General features: G+C 54.1%; 1 protein-coding gene across 1 annotated transcript; it reads left to right on the top strand.

Annotated features, from left to right (window-relative positions):
• Nucleotides 1-1,231: 1,231 nt before the first annotated feature.
• Nucleotides 1,232-19,114, top strand: LOC144955603 (uncharacterized; the record flags this gene model as incomplete). The annotated part of the gene is made up of 8 exons (XM_078885775.1): nucleotides 1,232-1,432; nucleotides 3,903-4,672; nucleotides 5,808-5,954; nucleotides 8,380-8,459; nucleotides 9,446-9,698; nucleotides 9,986-10,068; nucleotides 15,292-15,401; nucleotides 18,529-19,114. Coding segments are annotated over exons 2-8 (1,977 nt in total), but the record flags the coding sequence as incomplete, so codon positions are not given.
• Between the last annotated feature and the right edge of the window lie 816 nt (nucleotides 19,115-19,930).

Here is a 19,930-nt window from a genome sequence, read left to right as displayed (position 1 = left end):
AGGGTGGGGAGGGAAGGGTGTGGAGGGGCTGGGTGGGGAGGGAAGGGTGGGGAGGGGCTGGGTGGGGAGGGGCTGGGTGGGGAGTGAAGGGTGGGGAGGGAAGGGTGGAGAGGGGCTGGGTGGGGAGGGGCTGGGTGGGGAGGGGAGGGGCTGGGTGGGGAGGGGCTGGTCACCCCGTGGTGCCCTTATAAAACTCAACGTTTCACCTACTCACGCCGGCTTGTGCCCGCCCTCACAGTCGGGCATATTTGCAGGAATACACCACGCCGCCGTTGACCCTGCAGGCCATTGACCGAGCAACCCAACGTTCCTACCAGCTCCCTCTGCAGGAGGAATGTGTTATATTATAGGGATATTTAAATATAAAATATATGCTATACTGAACTTGTAGTGTGACGATATTTGCATCTCGCTTCAGATGATTGTGGCGATGATGATGATGATTGTGGTGATGATTGTGGTGGTGATAACGACTGTGATCATTCTGATTGTGGCGATGATGATGATGATTGTGGTGGTGATAACGACTGTGATCATTCTGATTGTGGCGATGATGATGATGATTGTGGTGATGATTGTGGTGGTGATAACGACTGTGATCATTCTGATTGTGGCGATGATGATGATGATTGTGGTGATAACGACTGTGATCATTCTGATTGTGGCGATGATGATGATGATGATGATTGTGGTGATAACGACTGTGATAGTTCTGATTGTGGCGATGATGATGATGATGATTGTGGTGATAACGACTGTGATAGTTCTGATTGTGGCGATGATGATTGTGGTGATGATTGTGATGAATGTGGTGATAACGACTGTGATCATTCTGATTGTGGCGATGATGATGATGATGATTGTGGTGATGATTGTGATGAATGTGGTGATAACGACTGTGATCATTCTGATTGTGGCGATGATGATTGTGATGATTGTGGTTGTGATTACGACTGTGATCATTCTGATTGTAGCGATGATGATGACGATTGTGGTGATGATGACGATGATTGTGGTGATCATAGTGAAGATTCTGATGATTGTGATCATCACGATTGTAACGTCACCCCTTACAAAGATGTATGGAACTTTCATCACCCCTTACAAAGATGTCCGCCCCAACTTCACAGACTACCCGCTCCCCCGGGGAGGGGAGAGGTTAAAGGTCAGAGGGGAAGACCACGTGCCCCACCCACCCACGTGCTCCCACCCACCCACGTGTTTCGTCACACTCGCCACTCACAAGCCTGCGTGGTTGAGGAGCGGTGGGCGCAGTGATTAGCGCGTTATTGATACAACTTCGACAAAGCCGGCAGTCACAGAAAGATGACCCCGGTTTGATTCCCGCTCACAGCCATCGGCGAAGGCAAAAAACACAAAAAGATCTTCCCCTGCCGCCTCTGGCTCCGTCTAGCCTTCACAGACTGTTGGGGCAAGTGCCGTTCGCGAGATATCACCAGTGCCACCATCATCATCACCACTAACACCCTCACCACCACCACTACCCTCACCAGCACACCACCCTCATCACCACCACCCTCATCACCAGCGTCACCACCACCACTACCTCACCCTCACCACACCACCCTCATCCCCAGCGTCACCACCACCACCCTCACCACCACACCACCCTTACCACCACACCACCCTTATCACCAGCGTCACTACCACCACCCTCACCACACCACCCTCGCCACCACCACACCACTCTCACCACCCTCACCACCACCCTCGCCACCACCCTCATCACCACCCTTACCACCACCAGAACCCTCACCACCACACCACCCTTATCGCCACCACACCAGCCTCATCATCATCACCACCACCCTTATCATCAGCGTCACTACCACCACTCTCATCACCACCACACCACCCTTATCACCACCACCAATCACCCTCATCACCACCACCACCCTCATCACCGCCACCACACCACCCTTATCACCACCACCAACCCTCATCACCGCCACCACCACACCACCCTTATCACCACCACACAACCACCAATCACCCTCATCACCACCAATCACCCTCATCACCACCAATCACCCTCATCACCACCACCAATCACCCTCATCACCACCACCAATCACCCTCATCACCACCACTAATCACCCTCATCACCACACCACCAATCTCATCACCACCAATCACCCTCATCACCACCACCAATCACCCTCATCACCACCACTAATCACCCTCATCACCACACCACCAATCTCATCACCACCAATCACCCTCATCACCACCACCAATCACCCTCATCACCACACCATCACCCAACGAGTCGGTGAGCATTTGAACCGGTTACCGTCTTCCACCACCACCACCGACTCGGCCTTGACTGAAGTCTGGCGCAGTGTGAGCGTGAAAGTGGAGCTGAGACCACCACCAGCAGCAGCGATTATCTTTGAACCGGTCTTCCTGGGCATCCCTTAGGTCGTCTCAGTCCCCAAACGGAGAGCGGAGTGTATAGTGTAGTGTATAGTGTAGTGTATAGCGTAGTGCATAGTGTAGTGTATAGTGTAGTGTGTGAAGTGTATAGTGTAGTGTATAGTGTAGTGTATAGTGTTGTGTGAAGTGTATAGTAGTGTATTGTGTAGTGTATAGTGTAGTGTGTAGTGTATAGTGTAGTGTGTGAAGTGTATAGTGTAGTGTGTGAAGTGTATAGTGTAGTGTATAGTGTTGTGTGAAGTGTATAGTAGTGTATTGTGTAGTGTATAGTAGTGTAGTGTATAGTAGTGTATAGTGTAGTGTATAGTGTAGTGCGTAGTGTAGTGCGTAGTGTAGTGTATAGTGTAGTGTATAGTAGTGTAGTGTATAGTAGTGGAGTTAAGGAGGTGTAGTGTATAGTGTAGTGTATAGTAGTGTAGTGTATAGTAGTGTAGTGTGTAGTATATTGGAAGTATATAGAAGTGTAGAGTATAGTGTATGAAGTGTATAGTATAGCGTAGTGTGTGTAGTGTATAGTGTAGTGTATAGCGTAGTGTGTAGTAGCGTGTAGTTTATAGTGTAGTGTATAGTGTAGTGTATAGTAGTGTAGTGTATAGCGTAGTGTATAGTGTAGTAGCGTGTAGTGTATAGTGTAGTTTATAGCGTAGTGTGTAGTGTATAGTGTAGTTTATAGTGTAGTGTGTAGTGTATAGTGTAGTTTATAGCGTAGTGTGTAGTGTATAGCGTAGTGTGTAGCAGCGTGTAGTGTATAGTGTAGTGTATATTAGAGTATAGTGTAGTGTATAGTGTAGTGTATAGCGTAGTGTGTAGTGTATAGTGTAGTTTATAGCGTAGTGTGTAGCAGCGTGTAGTGCATAGTGTAGTGTATAGTAGAGTGTAGTGTATAGTGTATAGTGTAGTGTATAGTGTAGTGTATAGTGTAGTGTATAGTGTAGTGTATAGTGTAGTGTATATTAGAGTATAGTGTAGTGTATAGTGTAGTGTATAGTGTAGTGTATATTAGAGTATAGTGTAGTGTATAGTGTAGTGTATAGTAGAGTATAGTGTATAGTGTAGTGTATAGTGTAGTGTATAGTGTAGTTTAGAGTCTAGTGTAGTGTATTGTAGTGTATAGTGTAGTTTAGTGTAGCGTATACTGCACGTTCAACTTCCCTCCTACCGTACGTAGCCATCCGCGCTAATCGCAGGGAAGGACATTAAATTAAACATCAAAGTATCGATTATCCGCCCGATTAATCGCGTTTCACCTCTCCATTCATGCGCCTCCCGTTCACCCGCATCTCACGATCGTTCAACAGCTCCCTCCACCCGTTTATCCGTTCTTCTCGTCCATGTTACAGCTCTTCCCACCCGTACCACGGCTCTCCCCACCTGCTTATCCGCTCTCTCCACCCGTTTAACCGCTCCCCTCTCGCGTTCAACAGCTCTCTCCACCCGTTCAACAGCTCCCCTCCGCTCGCTTTAAACGGCTCTGCCCTCCTGTTCATCCGCTACGCGATGGACTGGACACCCTCGAATGTCAACGGAGCCCTGGAGGCGAGTGGTGGTGGCGGTGATGGTGATAGCCTCACCACCGTATCACCGCCATCACCGCCATCTCCGCCACCACCGCCATCATCATCTACAGCCGCGAGACGGAAGCTCCTGGCTCTGTCCAAAGATCAACTCGTCGCCAGAGTCGAGGAGCTCGAGAGGAAGGTGGCGGCCATGAGCGAGGCGTCCACGTCGAGGCAAGCGGACGACGGAGGTGGCGGGGACACACACGGAGGAGGTGGTGGTGGTGGCGACAGGGGTGGCAGAGGAGGTGGTGGTGGTGATGGTGGTAGAGGTGGTGGTGGTGGTGGTGATAGGGGTGGCAGAGGAGATGGTGGTGGTGGTGGCGGCAAAGGAGATGCAGCAGTGGGTGGAGGAGTCGGAGGTCATCGCGGTGGTGATGGTGGTGGCGGTCATCGCGGTGGTGGTGATGGCGATGGTGGTGGCGGTCATCGCGATGGTGGTGGTGATGGTGGTGGCAGCGGTGGTGGTGGCAGAGGAGGAGACAAAGGTGGCAAGGCTGGCAAAGGCAACAAGGGCGGAGAGGGTGGCAAAGCGACGGTGACACGGAGGCCGTTTGACTTCTCCCGGCACAACCGTCGCCACGTGCTGCTCAAGCTCGCTTACCTGGGCTGGGACTACCATGGGTACGCGGCCCAGGAGAACACTCGCAACACCGTGGGTGAGTGGGTGGGTGGGCGAGTGAGTGGGTGGGAGAGCGAGTGACCGAGCGAGTGACTGAGTGACTGAGTGGGTGAGTTTGTGAGTGGGTGAGTGAGTGGGTGAGTGACCGAGTGAGTGACTGAGCAGGTGAGTGACTGAGTGGGCGAGTGACTGAGTGGGTGAGTGACGGAGCGAGTGACTGAGTGGGTGGGAGAGTGAGTGACTGAGTGGGTGAGTTTGTGAGTGAGTGACTGAGTGGGTGAGTGACCGAGTGAGTGACTGAGTGGGTGACTGAGCGGGTGAGTGACTGAGTGGGTGAGTGACTGAGTGGGTGAGTGACTGAGTGGGTGAGTGACGGAGCGAGTGACTGAGTGGGTGGGAGAGTGAGTGACTGACTGAGCGAGTGACTGAGTTTGTGAGTGACTGAGCGAGTGGCTGAGTGACCGAGCGAGTGACTGAGTTTGTGAGTGAGTGACCGAGCGAGTGACTGAGTGGGTGAGTTTGTGAGCGAGTGAGTGACCGAGTGAGTGACTGAGTGGGTGAGTTTGTGAGCGAGTGAGTGAGTGACCGAGCGAGTGACTGAGTGACCAAGCGAGTGACCGAGCGAGTGACCGAGCGGGTGAGTGAGTGACCGAGTGATCGAGCAAGCGGGCGAGTGACCGACTGAGCGAGTGAGTGAGTGACCGAGTGAGTGACTGAGTGGGTGAGTTTGTGAGCGAGTGAGTGAGTGACCGAGCGAGTGACTGAGTGGGTGAGTTTGTGAGCGAGCGAGTGAGTGACCGAGCGAGTGACTGAGTGGGTGAGTGAGTCACTGAGTGACCAAGCGAGTGACCGAGCGAGTGACTGAGTGGGTGAGTTTGTGAGCGAGTGAGTGAGTGACCGAGCGAGTGACTGAGTGGGTGAGTTTGTGAGCGAGTGAGTGAGTGACCGAGCGAGTGACTGAGTGGGTGAGTTTGTGAGCGAGTGAGTGAGTGACCGAGCGAGTGACTGAGTGGGTGAGTTTGTGAGCGAGTGAGTGAGTGACCGAGCGAGTGACCGAGCGGGTGAGTGAGTGACCGAGTGGTCGAGCGAGCGGGCGTTGCGGGCGGGCGAGCGTTGCGAGTGAGTGCCACACAGGCCACGCGTGTCCCCCCCTGTGCGTGCGTGCGCCCTAGAGGAGCACCTGTTTGAGGCTCTGGACAAGACGCGGCTCGTGGAGTCGCGCCAGACGGCCAACTACCACCGCTGTGGACGCACCGACCGCGGGGTGAGCGCCATCGACCAAGTGGTGTCCATCACGCTGCGCTCCAACCTCGCGCAAGGTGGCCTGCCGATCGTGTCGGTGGTGATGGTGGTGATGGTGGTGATGACGATGGTGGTGATGGTGATGATGGCGATGATGGTGGTGGTGATGATGATGATGATGGTGGTGATGGCGGCGATGATGATGATGGTGGTGGTGATGATGATGGTGGTGATGATGATGATGGTGGCGATGATGGTGGCGATGATGGTGGCGATTATGATGGCGGTGATGATGGCGATGATGGCGATGGTGGCGGTGATGGTGGCGGTGATGATGGCGGTGATAATGGCGATGGCGGTGGCGATGATGATGGCGGTGATGATGTCGGTGATGATGGTGATGGCGATGATGGTGGTGATGATGGTGATGATGATGACGATGATGATGGCGGTGATGATGGCGGCGATGATGATGGCGGTGGCGATGATGATGGCGATGACGATGATGATGGCGATGGTGATGGCGGTGATGATGGCGGCGATGATGATGGCGATGATGATGATGGCGGTGGCGATGATGATGGCCATGATGATGGCGATGGTGATGATGGCAGCGATGATGACGAATGACAGTGAGGATGTCAGTGTTGAGTACAATGATGTCAGTGATGATGTCAATGTTGGTGATTGTCAGTGATGTCGATGATGATGTCAGTGATGATGACGATGTCACTTATGAGTGTTGATGACGATGTCAGTGGTGATGTCAGTGTTGATGATGATGATGTCACTTGTGTCAGTGTTGATGACGATGTCAGTGTTGATGACGATGTCACTTATGTCAGTGTTGATGACGATGTCAGTGTTGATGATGATGATGTCACTTGTGTCAGTGTTGATGACGATGTCAGTGTTGATGACGATGATGTCACTTGTGTCAGTGTTGATGACGATGTCAGTGTTGATGATGATGATACTTGTGTCAGTGTTGATGACGATGTCAGTGATGATGTCAGTGTTGATGACGATGTCAGTAGTGATGTCAGTGTTGATGTTGATGATGTCACTTGTGTCAGTGTTGATGACGATGTCAGTGGTGATGTCAGTGATGATGTCAGTGATGTTGACGATGATGTCACTTATGAGTGTTGATGACGATGTCACTTATGTCAGTGTTGATGACGATGTCAGTGTTGATGACGATGTCAGTGTTGATGACGATGATGTCACTTGTGTCAGTGTTGATGACGATGTCAGTGTTGATGACGATGATGTCACTTGTGTCAGTGTTGATGACGATGTCAGTGTTGATGACGATGATGTCACTTGTGTCAGTGTTGATGACGATGTCAGTGTTGATGACGATAATGTCACTTGTGTCAGTGTTGATGACGATGTCAGTGTTGATGACGATGATGTCACTTGTGTCAGTGTTGATGACGATGTCAGTGGTGATGTCAGTGATGATGTCAGTGATGTTGACGATGATGTCACTTATGAGTGTTGATGACGATGTCACTTATGTCAGTGTTGATGACGATGTCAGTGTTGATGACGATGATGTCACTTGTGTCAGTGTTGATGACAATGTCAGTGATGATGTCAGTGTTGATGACGATGTCAGTAGTGATGTCAGTGTTGATGTTGATGATGTCACTTGTGTCAGTGTTGATGACGATGTCAGTGGTGATGTCAGTGATGATGTCAGTGATGTTGACGATGATGTCACTTATGAGTGTTGATGACGATGTCAGTGGTGATGTCAGTGTTGATGACGATGTCAGTGTTGATGACGATGTCAGTGTTGATGACGATGATGTCACTTGTGTCAGTGTTGATGACGATGTCAGTGTTGATGATGATGATGTCACTTGTGTCAGTGTTGATGACAATGTCAGTGATGATGTCAGTGTTGATGACGATGTCAGTAGTGATGTCAGTGTTGATGTTGATGATGTCACTTATGAGTGTTGATGACGATGTCAGTGATGATGATGATGATGTCACTTGTGTCAGTGTTGATGACGATGTCAGTGGTGATGTCAGTGATGATGTCAGTGATGTTGACGATGATGTCACTTATGAGTGTTGATGACGATGTCAGTGGTGATGTCAGTGTTGATGACGATGTCAGTGTTGATGACGATGATGTCACTTATGTCAGTGTTGATGACAATGTAAGTGATGATGTCAGTGTTGATGACGATGTCAGTGTTGATGACGATGTCAGTGTTGATGTTGATGATGTCACTTATGTCAGTGTTGATGACAATGTAAGTGATGATGTCAGTGTTGATGACGATGTCAGTGTTGATGACGATGTCAGTGTTGATGTTGATGATGTCACTTATGTCAGTGTTGATGACAATGTAAGTGATGATGTCAGTGTTGATGACAATGTAAGTGATGATGTCAGTGTTGATGACGATGTCAGTGTTGATGACGATGTCAGTGTTGATGACGATGATGTCAGTGATGACGTCAGTTTCAATGACGTCACAGGCAAAGGCGTCATCCCCACGCCCAATGCCGACGTCCGCCCGGAAGCGACGGAGCTCCGCTACGCGCACATCCTCAACAAGGTGAACGTCGGCACAACGTCGGCACAACGTCGGCACAACGTCGGCACAACGTCGTGCAGGCTGGAGTCAACGTTGCGACCGCAGCCATTGGCGTTACCACTACCTTGTTACCTCGCCCAATTACCACCACTAGCCCTACCACCACCACCACCACTAGCCCTACCACCACCACTAGCCCTACCACCACCACTAGCCCTACCACCACCACTAGCCCTACCACCAACATCTCCATTAACCCTACCACCACCATCACCACCAATAACCCTACCACCACCTGCACCACCAACCCTACCACCACCACCACCAACCCTACCACCACCACCACCACCAACCCTACCACCACCATCCCCGCTAACCCCACCACCACCACCACCTCTAACCCTACCACCACAGTCACCACCTCTAACCCTACCACCACAGTCACCACCTCTAACCCTACCACCACCACCACTAATCCTACCACCACTAACCCTATCACCACCACCACTAACCCTACCACCACCACCACCAACCCTACCACCACCACCACTAACCCTACCACTAACCCTACCACCACCACCACCACCAACCCTACCACCACCACTAACCCTACCACCACCACCACCAACCCTACCACCACCACCACTAACCCTACCACTAACCCTACCACCACCACCACCACCAACCCTACCACCACCACTAACCCTACCACCACCACCAACCCTACCACCACTAACCCTACTACCACCACCACCACCACCCCTCACCCTACCACCACCATCCCCGCTAACCCCACCACTACCACCACCTCTAACCCCACCACCACCACCACCCCTAACCCCACCACCACCACTAACCCCACCACCACCACCACCCCTAACCCCACCACCACCACTAACCCCACCACCACCACCACCCCTAACCCCAGCACCACCACTAACCCCACCACCACCACCACCACCCCTAACCCCAGCACCACCACTAACCCCTACCACCACCTCCACCAGGTCCTCCCGCGTGACATCCGCGTGCTGTGCTGGGCTCCCGTGGAGGCCGGCTTCAGCGCTCGTTTCGACTGCGCCCGCCGTCGCTACCGCTACTGGTTCCCGCGCGGACGCCTGGACGTGGCGGCCATGAGGGAGGCCGCCCGCTCCCTCGTGGGCAACCACGACTTCCGCAACCTGTGCAAGATGGACGTGGCCAACGGCGTCGTGGGCTTCCGGCGGGTGGTGATCAGCGCCGACGTGAGGCGCGCCGAAGGTGAGGAGGGTGAGGGGGTCGTTTGGGAGGTGGGGTGGTGGTGTAGCGGTTGGATTGGTGGTGGGAGTGGTTGGTGGGAGTGGTTGGGGTGGCGGCGGTGGTAGGAGTAGTTGTGGCGGTAGTGGTTGTTGGGGGGGTGGTGGTGGTAGAGGTTGTTGGGGTGGTGGTGGCGGTAGTGGTGGTGGTCGTTTGGGAGGTGGGGTGGTGGTGTAGCGGTTGAATTGGTGGTGGGAGTGGTGGTGATGGCGATGGCGTTGATGAGTTTTAAATGATGGTGTTGGTGGTAGGTGGTGATGATGGTGGTGATGGCGGTGACGAGTTTGAGATGATGGTGTTCGAGGTGGTGGGACTGGCATTCCTCTACCACCAGGTACGGCAGCCAGGAAGGCCATCTCCACCGCACCACCACCACTACACCACACCTACCACCACTACTACGACTGCCACCACTACTACCACTACTACCACCACTACTACCACCACACCTACCACCACACCCACCCACCACTACTACCACTACACCCACCACTACTTCACCACACCTACCACCACTACTACTACTGCCACCACACCTACCACTCCTACCACTACTACCACCACCACTACTACACCACACCTACCACCACACCCACCACTACTACCACCACACCTACCACTACTACCACCACATCTACCACTACCACCACACCTACCACTACCACCACACCTACCACTACCACCACACCCACCACTACTACTACCACTACACCCACCACTACTACCACACCTACCACTACTACCACTACCACCACACCCACCACTACTACCACTACCACCACACCCACCACTACTACCACACCTACCACTACTACCACTACCACCACATCCACCACTACTACCACACCTACCACTACTACCACTACCACCACATCTACCACTACTACCACCACACCTACCACTACTACCACCACACCTACCACTACTACCACTACACCCACCACTACTACTACCACTACACCCACCACTACTACCACACCTACCACTACTACCACTACCACCACACCTACCACTACTACCACCACACCTACCACTACCACCACTACTACACCACACCTACCACTACTACCACCACACCCACCACTACTACCACTACCACCACACCTACCACTACTACCACTACACCCACCACTACTACTACCACCACCACCACTACTACCACTACACCCACCACCACCACTACACCTACCACTACTACCACCACACCCACCACTACTACTACCACTACTACCACACCTACCACTACCACCACATCTACCACTACTACCACTACCACCACATCTACCACTACTACCACTACACCCACCACTACTACTACCACTACACCCACCACTACTACCACACCTACCACTACTACCACTACCACCACTACTACCACCACACCCACCACTACTACCACTACTACCACCACACCCACCACTACCACCACTACTACCACTACACCCACCACTACTACACCACTACTACCACCACACCTACCACTACTACCACTACCACCACACCCACCACTACTACCACTACACCCACCACTACTACCACTACCACCACTACTACCACCACACCCACCACTACTACCACTACTACCACCACACCCACCACTACCACCACTACACCCACCACTACTACACCACTACTACCACCACACCTACCACTACTACCACTACCACCACACCCACCACTACTACCACTACACCCACCACTACTACTACCACTACACCCACCACTACTACCACACCTACCACTACTACCACTACCACCACTACTACCACCACACCCACCACTACTACCACTACTACCACCACTACCACCACTACTACCACTACACCCACCACTACTACACCACTACTACCACCACACCTACCACTACTACCACTACCACCACACCCACCACTACTACCACTACACCCACCACTACTACCACACCTACCACTACTACCACTACCACCACTACTACCACCACACCCACCACTACTACCACTACTACCACCACACCCACCACTACCACCACTACTACCACTACACCCACCACTACTACACCACTACTACCACCACACCTACCACTACTACCACCACACCTACCACTACTACCACTACACCCACCACTACTACTACCACTACACCCACCACTACTACCACACCTACCACTACTACCACTACCACCACACCTACCACTACTACCACCACACCTACCACTACCACCACTACTACACCACACCTACCACTACTACCACCACACCCACCACTACTACCACTACCACCACACCTACCACTACTACCACTACACCCACCACTACTACTACCACCACCACCACTACTACCACTACACCCACCACCACCACTACACCTACCACTACTACCACCACACCCACCACTACTACTACCACTACTACCACACCTACCACTACCACCACATCTACCACTACTACCACTACCACCACATCTACCACTACTACCACTACACCCACCACTACTACCACACCTACCACTACTACCACTACCACCACTACTACCACCACACCCACCACTACTACCACTACTACCACCACACCCACCACTACTACTACCACTACTACCACACCTACCACTACCACCACATCTACCACTACTACCACTACCACCACATCTACCACTACTACCACTACACCCACCACTACTACTACCACCACACCCACCACTACTACCACTACTACCACCACACCCACCACTACCACCACTACTACCACTACACCCACCACTACTACACCACTACTACCACCACACCTACCACTACTACCACTACCACCACACCCACCACTACTACCACTACACCCACCACTACTACCACACCTACCACTACCACCACTACTACCACCACACCCACCACTACTACCACTACTACCACCACACCCACCACTACCACCACTACTACCACTACACCCACCACTACTACACCACTACTACCACCACACCTACCACTACTACCACTACCACCACACCCACCACTACTACCACTACACCCACCACTACTACTACCACTACACCCACCACTACTACCACACCTACCACTACTACCACTACCACCACTACTACCACCACACCCACCACTACTACCACTACTACCACCACACCCACCACTACCACCACTACTACCACTACACCCACCACTACTACACCACTACTACCACCACACCTACCACTACTACCACTACCACCACACCCACCACTACTACCACTACACCCACCACTACTACTACCACTACACCCACCACTACTACCACACCTACCACTACTACCACTACCACCACATCTACCACTACTACCACTACACCCACCACTACTACCACTACACCCACCACCACACCCACCACTACTACCAACACACCCACCACTACTACCACTACCACCACACCCACCACTACTACCACCACACCTACCATCGCCACCCCTACCACTACTCCCATCACAACCCCCACCACGACCACGAACCAACACCTCCCCCTACCACCACCACGGCCTCCCCCCACCACCACAACCCTTCCACCACCACCCCTACCACCTACCACCATTACCCCCCCACTCCAACCACCACCATCCCTACCACCACCACAGCCTCCCCCTACCACCACCACCTCTACCACCTACCACCATTACCCCCCCACTCCAACCACCACCACCCCTACCACCACCACCATCCCTACCACCACCTCTACCCCCTACCACCATTCCTACCACCACCATCCCTACCACCACCACCACCTCTACCCCCTACCACCATTCCTACCACCACCATCCCTACCACCACCCCTACCACCACCATCCCTACCACCACCTCTACCCCCTACCACCATTCCTACCACCACCATCCCTACCACCACCACCACCACCATCCCTACCACCACCTCTACCCCCTACCACCATTCCTACCACCACCATCCCTACCACCACCACCACCACCTCTACCCCCTACCCCCATCCCTACCACCACCACCATCCCTACCACCACCACCACCACCTCTACCCCCTACCACCACCACCACCTCTACCACCACCTCTACCCCCTACCACCATCACCACCACCATCCCTACCACCACCACCACCACCCCTACCACACCCCCGGTGTGTGTGTCTGTGTGTGTGACTGTGTGTGTGTGTGTGACTGTGTGTGTGTTTGTGTCTGTGTGTGTCTGTGTGTGTGTGACTGTGTGTGTGTGACTGTGTGTGTGTTTGTGTCTGTGTGTAACTGTGTGTGTGAGTCTGTGTGTGTGACTGTGTGTGTGTGTCTGTGACTGTGTGTGTGTGTCTCTGTGTGTGTGACTGTGTGTGTGTGTCTGTGTGTGTGTCTGTGTGTGTGTCTGTGTGTGACTGTGTGTGTTTGTGTCTGTGTGTGTGTGTCTGTGTGTGTGTGAGTCTGTGTGTGTGACTGTGTGTGTCTGTGTGACTGTGTGTGTGTGACTGTGTGTGTGTGTCTGTGTGTGTGTGTCTGTGTGTGTCTCTGTGTGTGTGTGACTGTGTGTGTGTGTCTGTGTGTGTGTGAGTCTGTGTGTGTGACTGTGTGTGTGTGTCTGTGTGTGACTGTGTGTGTGTGTGTGTCTGTGTGTGTGACTGTGTGTGTGTGTCTGTGACTGTGTGTGTGTGTGTCTCTGTGTGTGTGACTGTGTGTGTGTGTCTGTGTGACTGTGTGTGTGTGTCTGTGTGTGTGTGTCTGTGACTGTGTGTGTGTGTGTATGTGTGTGACTGTGTGTATGTGTGTGACTGTGTGTGTGTGACTGTGTGTGTGTGTCTGTGTGTCTGTGTGTGTGTCTGTGACTGTGTGTGTCTGTGTGTGTATGTGTGTGACTGTGTGTGTGTGTCTGTGTGTGTGTGACTGTGTGTGTGTGTCTGTGTGTGTGTGTCTGTGTGTGTGTGTGTATGTGTGTGACTGTGTGTATGTGTGTGACTGTGTGTGTGTGACTGTGTGTGTGTGTCTGTGTGTCTGTGTGTGTGTCTGTGACTGTGTGTGTCTGTGTGTGTATGTGTGTGACTGTGTGTGTGTGTCTGTGTGTGTGTGACTGTGTGTGTGTGTGTGTATGTGTGTGACTGTGTGTGTGTGTCTGTGTGTGTGTGACTGTGTGTGTGTGTGTGACTGTGTGTGTCTGTGTGTGTATGTGTGTGACTGTGTGTGTGTGTGTCTGTGTGTGTGTGACTGTGTGTGTGTGTCTGTGTGTGTGTGACTGTGTGTGTGTGTGTCTGTGTGTGTGACTGTGTGTGTGTCTGTGTGTGTGACTGTGTGTGTGTGTGTGACTGTGTGTGTGTGTGTGACTGTGTGTGTGACTGTGTGTGTGTGTCTGTGTGTGTGTGACTGTGTGTGTGTCTGTGTGTGTGACTGTGTGTGTGTGTGTGTCTGTGTGTGTGTCTGTGTCTGTGTGTGTGTCTGTGTGTGTGTGACTGTGTGTGTGTGACTGTGTGTGTGTGTGTGACTGTGTGTGTGTCTGTGTGTGTGACTGTGTGTGTGTGTGTGACTGTGTGTGTGTGTGTGTCTGTGTGTGTGTGTGTGACTGTGTGTGTGTCTGTGTGTGTGTCTGTGTGTGTGTGTGGCAGGTGCGCTGCATGATGGCGGTGCTGCTGCTGGTGGGCGAGGGCCTGGAGAGGCCACAGGTCGTGTCCCAGCTGCTGGACGTCGAGCGGAACCCGTGCAAGCCGCAGTACAGGTGGGGGGGGGGGGACTCATGGACTCAGAGACTCAGCGCGGACTCATGGACCCATAGACTCGGCAAGGACTCGTAGACTCAGCAAGGACTCATAGACTCAGCAAGGACTCATAGACGTAGCGCTGACTCATGGACCCGTAGACTCAGCGCTGACTCATATCCTCGTAGACTCATGGACTCAGACTCAGCGCGGACTCATAGACTCAGTATCGACTCATCGACTTAACGTGGACTCGTAGACTCATAGCGGACTCGTAGACTCAACGCAGACTCATAGACTCAACACAGACTCAACGCTGACAATGACACGCGGACTCATTAAGCCACTCACTCACCCACCCACTCACTCACTCACCCACCCACCCACCGACTCACTCACCCACCCACCCACCCACCGACTCACTCACTCACTCACCCACCCACTCACTCACTCACCCACCCACTCACTCACTCACCCACCCACCCACCGACTCACTCACCCACCCACCCACCGACTCACTCACTCACCCACCCACCCACCCACTCACCCACCCACTCACCCACCCACCCACCCACTCACCCACCCACTCACTCACTCACCCACCCACTCACCCACCCACCCACTCACTCACCCACCCACCCACCGACCCACTCACCCACCCACTCACTCACCCACCCACCCACTCACTCACTCACTCACCCACCCACCCACCCACTCACTCACTCACTCACTCACCCACCCACCCACTCACTCACTCACCCACCCACCCACTCACCTACCCACTCACTCACTCACCCACCCACTCACTCACCCACCGACTCACTCACCCACCCACCCACTCACTCACTCACCCACCCACCCACCCACCCACCCACCCACTCACTCACTCACCCACCCACCCACTCACCTACCCACTCACTCACTCACCCACCGACTCACTCACTCACCCACCCACCCACTCACTCACCCACCCACTCACTCACTCACCCACCCACTCACTCACCCACCCACCCACCCACCCACCCACCCACCCACCCACCCACTCACTCACTCACCCACCCACCCACTCACCCACCCACTCACTCACTCACCCACCCACCCACCCACCCACTCACTCGCTCACCCACCCACCCACCGACTCACTCACTCACTCACCCATCCTCTCACTCACCCACCCACCGACTCACTCACTCACCCACCCACCGACTCACTCACTCATCCATCCTCTCACTCACCCACCCACCGACTCACTCACCCACCCACCCACCCACTCACTCACGCACCCACTCACTCACTCACCCACTCACTCACTCACCCACTCACTCACTCACTCACCCACTCACCCACCCACCCACCCACCGACTCACTCACTCACCCACCCACCCACCGACTCACTCACTCACCCATCCTCTCACTCACCCACCCACCGACTCACTCACTCACTCACCCACCGACTCACTCACTCACCCACCCACCGACTCACTCACCCACCCACCCACCGACTCACTCACTCACCCACCCACCGACTCACTCACTCACCCACCGACTCAGTCACCCACCCACCGACTCACTCACTCACCCACCCACCGACTCACTCACTCACCCACCGACTCACTCACTCACCCACCCACCGACTCACTCACTCACTCACCCACCGACTCACTCACTCACCCACCCACCGACTCACTCACTCACCCACCCACCCACCGACTCACTCACTCACTCACCCACCGACTCACTCACTCACCCACCCACCGACTCACTCACTCACTCACCCACCCACTCACCCACCCACCGACTCACTCACTCACCCACCCACCGACTCACTCACTCACCCATCCACCGACTCACTCACTCACCCACCCACCGACTCACTCACTCACCCACCCACCGACTCACTCACTCACCCACCCACCGACTCACTCACTCACCCACCCACCCACCCACCGACTCACTCACTCACTCACCCACCCACTCACCCACCCACCCACCGACTCACTCACTCACCCACTCACCCACCCACTCACCCACCGACTCACTCACTCACCCACCCACCCACCGACTCACTCACTCACCCACTCACTCAGTCACTCAGTCACTCACCCACTCACCCACTCATCCACCCACCCACCGACTCACTCACTCACCCACCCACCCACCGACTCACTCACTCACCCACTCACTCAGTCACTCAGTCACTCACCCACTCACCCACTCACCCACCCACCCACTCACCCACTCACTCACTCACTCACCCACCCACTCACTCACTCACTCACCCACTCACCCACCCACTCATCCACCCACCCACTCACTCACCCACTCACTCACCCACCCATCCACCCACTCACCCACCCACCCACCCACTCATCCACCCACTCACCCACTCACTCACCCACCCATCCACCCACTCACCCACCCACCCACTCACCCACCCACCCACCCACTCACCCACTCACTCACCCACTCACCCACCGACTCACTCACTCACTTACTCACTGACTCACTGACTCACTCACTCACTCACTGACTCACTCACTCACTCACCCACCCACCCACCGACTCACAGCCTCAATAAGAATCCTCCTCTGGATCTTGCTAGTCTCTACGGTAACGAGGTGTAGTCTCTATGGTAACGAGGTGATGGAGTGTCTCCACGGTAACGAGGTGTAGTCTCTACGGTAACGAGGTGTAGTTTCTATGGTAACGAGGTGATGGAGCGTCTGTGTAGTCTCTACGGTAACGAGGTGGTCGGCGTGTCTCTACGGTAACGAGGTGTAGTCTCCACGGTAACGAGATGATGTCTCCACGGTAACGAGGTGTAGTCTCTATGCTAACGAGATGATGTCTCCACGGTAACGAGGTGTAGTCTCTACGGTAACAAGGTGATGGAGAGTCTCCACGGTAACGAGGTGTAGTCTCTACGGTAACGAGGTGTAGTCTCCACGGTAACGAGGTGTAGTCTCTATGCTAACGAGATGATGTCTCCACGGTAACGAGGTGTAGTCTCTACGGTAACGAGTTTATGGAGTGTCTCTATGGTAAAGAGGTGATGGACTGTCTCTACGGTAACGAGGTGTAGTCTCCACGGTAACAAGGTGGCTGTTGTTGTCGCTGTCATTGTCACCGTCGCCGTCGCGTGACCAGCATGGCCTCCGAGCTCCCGCTGGTGCTGGACCGGTGCCTCTACTACCGCCGCAACCACCACCACCACCTCGGCAACGCCGACAAGGTCACCGACGGCGTCGAGGTCACCGGCAACGACGAGGTCACCGGCGACGACGAGGTCACCGGCGACGTGATCACCACCGGCGAGGTCACCACCGGCGACGAGGTCACCGGCAACGACGAGGTCACCGGTGACGTGATCACCACCGGCGACGACGAGGTCACCGGCGGCGAGGTCACCGGCGGCAAGGTCACCGGCGTTGACAAGGTCACCACCGGCGACGACGAGGTCACCGGCGACGATGACGAGCAGGAGGTGGTGCGGTGGGTCTACGACGAGGAGGCGTCGCGCTGTCTGCGCCGGCAGCTGCAGGGGGAGCGAGCGCGCAGCGACGTGCGAACTCGCATCGTCGCCAGCCTGCTGGCGCGCGTGCCAGCCGCAGTCGTCGCCGGTAACCGCCTGTGTGTCTCCGTGTGTGTGTCTGTGTGTGTCTCCGTGTGTATCCCTATCTGTCTGTGTCTCTACGTCTCTGTGTGTGTCTCCGTGTGTGTGTCTGTGTGTGTGTGTCTGTGTGTGTGTCTCTGTGTGTGTGTCTCTGTGTATGTGTGTCTCTGTGTCTCTGTGTGTGTATGTGTGTCTCTGTGTGTGTGTCTCTGTGTGTCTCTGTGTGTGTGTCTCTGTGTCTCAACACTCGCATCCTCGCCAGCCTGCTGGCGCGCGTGCCAGCCGCAGTCGTCGCCGGTAACCGCCTGTGTCTGTGTGTGTGTCTGTGTGTGTGTCTCAGTGTGTGTCTCTGTATATACATCTCTGTGTGTGTGTCTCTGTATGTGTCTCTATCTGTATATACATCTGTGTGTGTCTCTGTGTGTGTCTCTGTATATACATCTCTGTGTGTGTGTCTCTGTGTGTCTGTCTGTGTCTCTGTGTGTGTGTGTCTGTGTCTCTGTGTGTGTCTCTGTGTGTGTCTACGTCTCCGTGTGTGTCTACGTGTGTGTGTCTGTGTGTGTCTGTGTGTGTCTGTGTGTGTCTCTGTGTGTCTGTGTCTCTGTGTCTCTGTGTGTCTCTGTGTCTCTGTGTGTGTGTCTGTGTGTGTCTGTGTGTGTCTCGGTCATCTCGGTCAGTCGACCCGTGGCACCTGCTGGGTCTGCCCCGTGACCTCCTGCCAGCGGGCGTTCAACGCTTCACGTGGTAGCCTCAAGATGCACTTGGCCTGGCACAAGCGTCGTGGTGACGTCACCGCCACTTAGTGGCGAATGGCGGTTGTTGTTGTTGTGTCTCTACGTCTCCGTGTGTATCCCTGTCTGTCTGTGTCTCTGTGTGTATCCCTGTCTGTCTCTCTCTGTGTTTCTCTGTGTCTCTCTGTCTGTGTGTGTGTGTGTC

The sequence above is a fragment of the Lampetra fluviatilis genome, unplaced genomic scaffold (genome assembly GCF_964198595.1).
Source record: "Lampetra fluviatilis unplaced genomic scaffold, kcLamFluv1.1 SCAFFOLD_309, whole genome shotgun sequence".
In the NCBI taxonomy this organism is placed as follows: Eukaryota; Metazoa; Chordata; class Hyperoartia; order Petromyzontiformes; family Petromyzontidae; genus Lampetra; species Lampetra fluviatilis.
The sequence above is the reverse complement of the archived record's forward strand: the minus strand, read 5'-3'. Positions and strand labels throughout refer to the sequence as shown.